Source organism: Colobus angolensis, unplaced genomic scaffold (assembly GCF_000951035.1).
Source record: "Colobus angolensis palliatus isolate OR3802 unplaced genomic scaffold, Cang.pa_1.0 Scaffold210, whole genome shotgun sequence".
Classification (NCBI taxonomy): domain Eukaryota; kingdom Metazoa; phylum Chordata; class Mammalia; order Primates; family Cercopithecidae; genus Colobus; species Colobus angolensis.
The window spans coordinates 3,945,433-3,950,721 of record NW_012115267.1 but is presented as its reverse complement, the minus strand read 5'-3'; the positions used below and the strand labels follow the sequence as shown (position 1 = coordinate 3,950,721).

The following is a 5,289-nucleotide window of genomic DNA, read 5'->3' as shown; positions in this document are numbered from 1 at the left end:
GGCCTAAACTTATTTTCATTACTGTTAAGCCAAACACAATCACAGCATAATCACAGCTAAAATTAACTTTGTTACTGCTCACCTATCTTAGAGGCATTTAAAAGTCTAATTTTAAAGATAAATGCGCTCCTTAATTGTTAAAAGACTTGATGTGGGTTTCAAAAGGTTTTGTTTGTTGTTTGAGACAGAGTCTTGCTCTGTTACCCAAGCTTAAGTGTAAGTGGCATGAGCTCAGCTCACTGCAGTCTTGACCTCCTGGGCTCAAGTGATCCTCCCACAACCTTCTGAGTAGCTGGGATCACATGAGCATGCCACCATACCTGGCTAATTTTCTAATTTTTTGTAGAGATGGGGTCACCCTATGTTGCCCAGGTTTGTCTCGACCTCTCAGGCTCAAGCAATCCTCCTGCCTTGGCCTCCCAAAATGCTAGGATCACAGGGGTGAGCCACCGTGCCCGGCCCCACTCCACATACTTTTAAGATGAAGTGGTTAAGCACCCCTGTGGCCTAAGGAGGTGAAGACAAATGGATAAAGGAGAGGAAGTGCCGCCTTCTCTCATTCTTGTGAGGCATCATTTGGCCCTTAGCCTGTTTGGATCAAACCATAAAATGGCAAGAGCTCCTTGTCTAGAGGGACCCTCTTTTAAGTCGGAAGGGGCTAGAGAGAACATTTTCTTCCAGGTAGGTGGAGTCTCATGCTCCAGGCCCTGTTGTCTGGAGGAGGGCTCTAAAAATGCCCTCAGATGGTTGGGAGTGGTGATCCATGCCTCTAATCCCAGCATTTTGGGAGGCCGAGGCGGGAGAATGGCTTGAGCCCAGGAGTTTAAGACCGGCCTCGGCAACAAAGCAAGATCCCATCTCTACAAAATAAAAATTAGCTGGGCATGGTGGTGTGCCTCTGTGGTTCCAGCTACCGAAGAGGCAGGCAGGTGGATCGCTTGAGCCGGGTAGGTCCATGATGGCACATAGCGCTCCAGCCTGAGCAACAGAGCAAGGCCCTGTCTCAATAAATCAATAAATACATTGAGCAACTTTTGTTGGACCACAAGGAACTTTGTTTATGGATAGGCACGACTGTCTGCTAGGAAATTAAAGCCCAGCGGTGACACCATCTAATGTCTGACATTAGCAGGGCTGGGATGAGTGTTCTTTTCAGGATCCACTGCTACCAAAAGAGGGAGCCTTGGCCAATGGCCAAAAATAAAGGAAGCAGCTGTGAGTGGGTCAGTGGATCCATGGCCTCAAGATTCCCCGGGAGAGAACAGCAGTGCTGAACCTCCCAGTGAAGACCACTGAGGGAAGAGGAGGAAAAGAGGAATACAGATAAATTTATTAGTTAAATACTGATTTTACAGCCATTTCACCTTAAGACAATGTTAACAGGTTTGCGGGTTAGGGAGGGTATACGAGGGGGCCTTTGGAAGAAAACAATGTAAATGATGATTACAACAGAATCTTGGTTCAAAGGTATTCTCTGCTACAGCCAGTAGGATTTTGGAGTGAGGGGGCTGGGCGTGTGCGAGGCGTCGTAATGCCACAGTCAGCTCTGCTGAGAAAGAGGAAGGAGTCTCCATGAGCTCCAGCGTCAGGGGCGGAAACTGAGCGATGTGCAGAGGAGAAGGCAGCGGATCCCGGAGCAGCTCAGAGTCGGAGGCTCCCTCCAGGCCCCCTGCCATGTCCTAGCAGTCATCTTCTTTCCATGACTTGTGTTGTGTTGTGTTTGTTTGCTTTGAATTCGTGTTGCAGAATCTCTGGCTTTTTGCCTCCTGGACAAAAGACTTCTGCCAAGGCGAGGCTGCAGGTCCAGAGGGACTCCGGCTGCCACCTGACCAAGGGCCAGGAGGAGCAGACAGCAGGTGGGTCAGCCTTTGGAACACTCCTGCCCCCCGAGCAGGACTCTGTTCACTTACACTCTCCCCGGAAGGATCTCGAGGCTCGGCTGAGTGTTTGCCAGACTGGCTTGAGCAGCAGACCGTCTTGTTCTCACTCAGAACCCCTCTGCGTGTGACAGGGTGAATGAAGGGCCTGCAGTGAACTCGAGGGGGAGCCGTTTGGCTAAGCTACCCAGCTCTGGTTTTGCCAGGGGAGGGACATGTACAAGCTGCAGGCAGAGCTGAATCACTCAGAGCAGGAGGAGGGATTTTTATTTTGAGAGATGTTGGAAGTGAAGGAGCAAAGGCTGGCAGCAGGGGAAGGTGCCTGGGGGAGAAGTTGCCAGCTGCAGGTGGATGAGGCTGCGCGCTGTGGCGGGTGCAGTGCTCCTCTAGCTCCCCAGGAACTGTTCGGTCACTTCTGTCACATCCCACAGTTGTGGAGACAGATTTGGTATTGGGGATGCAGGGCGGTGCCGTTTCTCAAGCGGATGGATGGGGCAAGGAAGGGCCTCTCCCCAGGGGACCGTCCATCCAGGTATATGGCAAACAGATGCCGTCATCTGGGCTGGAGCAGGGATCCCAGGGCGCAGCCCTCCGCTTGTTCTCAGATCCCTGGTGCTGGGAACACAGCGCAAAACCCACCGTCTAGGCCACAGCGGTGAACACAGGGGACAAGGACATCTTGGGGAAGAAGTCTCCAGCTCACAGGGAGATGCAGTGTGCTAGTGTGCCCGTGCTGAAGGCTGGGCTCCCTCCAGTCCCACCACCGTATAAAGGCATCCGAGAAAATCCAACACCCGCTTCCCCTAATCAGATTGTCAGCTTCAAGTTTCTTCCCAGTTGTTGTTCTGGAGTCATTCCCAGGCAGAGGAGGCCGGCCCCTGGGAGCCCAGGGCCTCCTTCTTCGCAGTCCTCCACGTCCCAGGTCCGTGCAGGAATTTGAGGAGGGAAGAGGGAAGTTAGGCAGTGATTATGTCCCCGTGACTGTCAGCCAAGACCAGGCTGTTCCAAGAGTCCTGCTTGGAGCTGGCCTGTGGAGACTGGCTGACGGGAGACACATAGCCTTGTGGGGACAGCTTCAGGGCCGAGAGGACCGGGTGGATGGAGGGCCCGTGGCCAGACATGGCGCTGACCGAGAACGTCTGAAAAGCAGAAAGCACACGATGAGGCCCATGGAGACGCTCCTGAGGTAGGGGAGGGTGCCCCACTATGCCGGTGTCGCCAGGACGGCTCCCACCCTCAGGAAGGGACCAAGGAGCACGTCTCTCTGTTTCTCCTGATCCCAGTGATCTGGGCACGAAGGGTCTGGGTGGCGCATCGGCTGCTTCTGAGCACAGTATATAACCAGGGCTAGGACCCGGTGGGCCTGTGGATACTGTGGCTGCCCAGAAGGCTCTGATGGTTACAGCAGACACTTTCTACCATCCTATCACTACGACATCCACTTTCCAACAGAGAAGCCGTCCGCCCGGCCCAGAAGGGGCTCCTGCTGCCCCTGGTTCTGTGGGATCAGGTTCTCCCAGGCAATAAGAAGCTCATTAAGACACGGCCTCTCTCAGTTAAGAGCAGAGGCAAGATTAACAGCAGGGGCTGGTCAGAGGAGACTGTGGTCAAGCTTGGTGCATCCTGGTCCCAAGAGAGGGAACGGCAGAGGGGACGAGGCAGGGAAGCTGAGATGCCATCATCTCCACAAGGGGGAACCTGGGTTGCCCCGGGTGTCCCCTGACACACGTGCAGAGCTGGGCCTCATGAAACTGGCGTCCTGCCTGTGACCTCCCGCCAGCCTGCCCTCCCTGCCCTCTGCAGGGTCCAGGCCTTTCCCCATGCCAGCTTCCTCCTCCTTCCCCACCCTCTCCTGTTGAAGTCTAACCTCCCTGAACGTAGGAGACAGACTTGCCTAGAGAACCCCTGCTCTGCCTCCCACAGCGGAACCGGAACCACGCCTCCCCTCGCCCCAGCAGGCAGTCTCATTCGGGCTGTACTTGTGCGTTGTTTTCCTCCCCTGCCACCCATGCTGTATGCCAGCCCCGGACTCCTCTCTCTTTCTTGCCAAAGATAGTGGCACAGAGGAGCTGTTAAAAAGTTGTGAGTCATAATCGTGTCCACACCACCATAGCTTGATAAGATGTCCTGAAATACGGCCGCATGCAGATGCCCCTAGCCTCGAGGGGCCCTGAGGGCACCACGCAGCTCAAAGGCTGGAGCTTCCTAGCCCAGAGGGTAGCTCCCTGCTTGCACCTGTGAGGCCTGGCTGCAAGTCCCGCCCAAGACTAGGCTGGTCCCTGGGACTCTGCAGTCAGCCTCCCCACAAACAGCCCTGGCGCCCCACCCGTGGTGTGCACCTGGGACACGGAGCCGCTGTGCCCGTAGTGAGATGACAGGCCGGGTTCTGTCTTGATGGGGCGCATCTCCTCGCTGCTGCTGGTGGTGGCACTGCTGGAGTTGCTGGAAGCACCGCTGGCGGGAGGAAGGCTCTCACTGCCTGAAGGACCTGGAAAGAAGCAGAGTCAGCACACCCAAATCAGCAGCAGGGACAAATGAACAGAGACAAATGAACAGACAGCAGCCTGTGAGACGGCGGGGATGGCTCTGTGCTAATGGCTTTATCTACATGTGTCAGGGAGAGCAGCAGGGCTCCTTATCAGTGGAGAGTTACAGTCCTCACAGGGATGGCTTCTTCCCCCTATCTCGTCTCAAACCCTTGAGGCCACATGGCTTTCAGGATTCAAAACTTTAAAAAAAAATTCTTCCTCATTCAACTTGAAGATTCAAATTTTTTAAAGTCCAAATACTGTGTATTATAGAATACCTCCAGCAGGGCCTGAGATAATACCCTGTAATTAAATACATTAATATCCCCACAGCAAAGCATGTGACTATCATACTGAATGGGGTAAACAGAGACTATCCACAGCCTTGCGTCTGTTCAAAGTAGGTTTTGCTGCCAAATCTAGCTTCCTGGGTTTGGAATTCTGGACCGCAGATGGTGCACCTGAGCCGAATGTCTCTCTACCCGTGACTGCTACGTGCGAGGAAATAAGGTTGCCCAGGGCGCAGAGGGTACTCGGCGGCAGCAGGGAAGCAGGAGGAGAGGGGGAAGACCACAGGTGTGAGACACTGAAAACTCCAGTAGGAAATACGCCTGCCAGAAGGGGCAAGCCATGGTTGAATCTAGAAAAGTAGAACTTTGATCATGTCCTTGGTGGTGGAAAGGGCCAATTTATCTGACTCTGTCATGCCTTAGGTTAGAAGATAAATTTTCCATCAGATCAGCCAATTGATTTTCTCTGAGACTGTAGCATTGACCAGTCCAATCTTTAACTGGGTAGCAGTACTGAATGGGGAATGTTTTGGTAGGGAACAAAAATGTATTGAAGAACAGCCCTTGTTCTTCCATAAATTTATATATAATTTA

General features: G+C 53.4%; 1 protein-coding gene across 1 annotated transcript in view; it reads right to left on the bottom strand.

Moving 5' to 3' along the window:
* Positions 1–1,309: 1,309 nt before the first annotated feature.
* The window catches only part of GATA4 (GATA binding protein 4), an 11,361-nt gene continuing 7,381 nt past the window's right edge, over positions 1,310–5,289 (bottom strand). Inside the window, exons 4-5 of the mRNA XM_011942824.1 lie at positions 4,217–4,365; positions 1,310–3,016 (exon numbers count right to left, since the gene is read on the bottom strand). Coding sequence (XP_011798214.1) covers positions 2,834–3,016; positions 4,217–4,365 — 332 coding nt within the window. The 3' untranslated portion in view covers positions 1,310–2,833. The remainder of the gene's footprint in view (positions 3,017–4,216; positions 4,366–5,289) is intronic.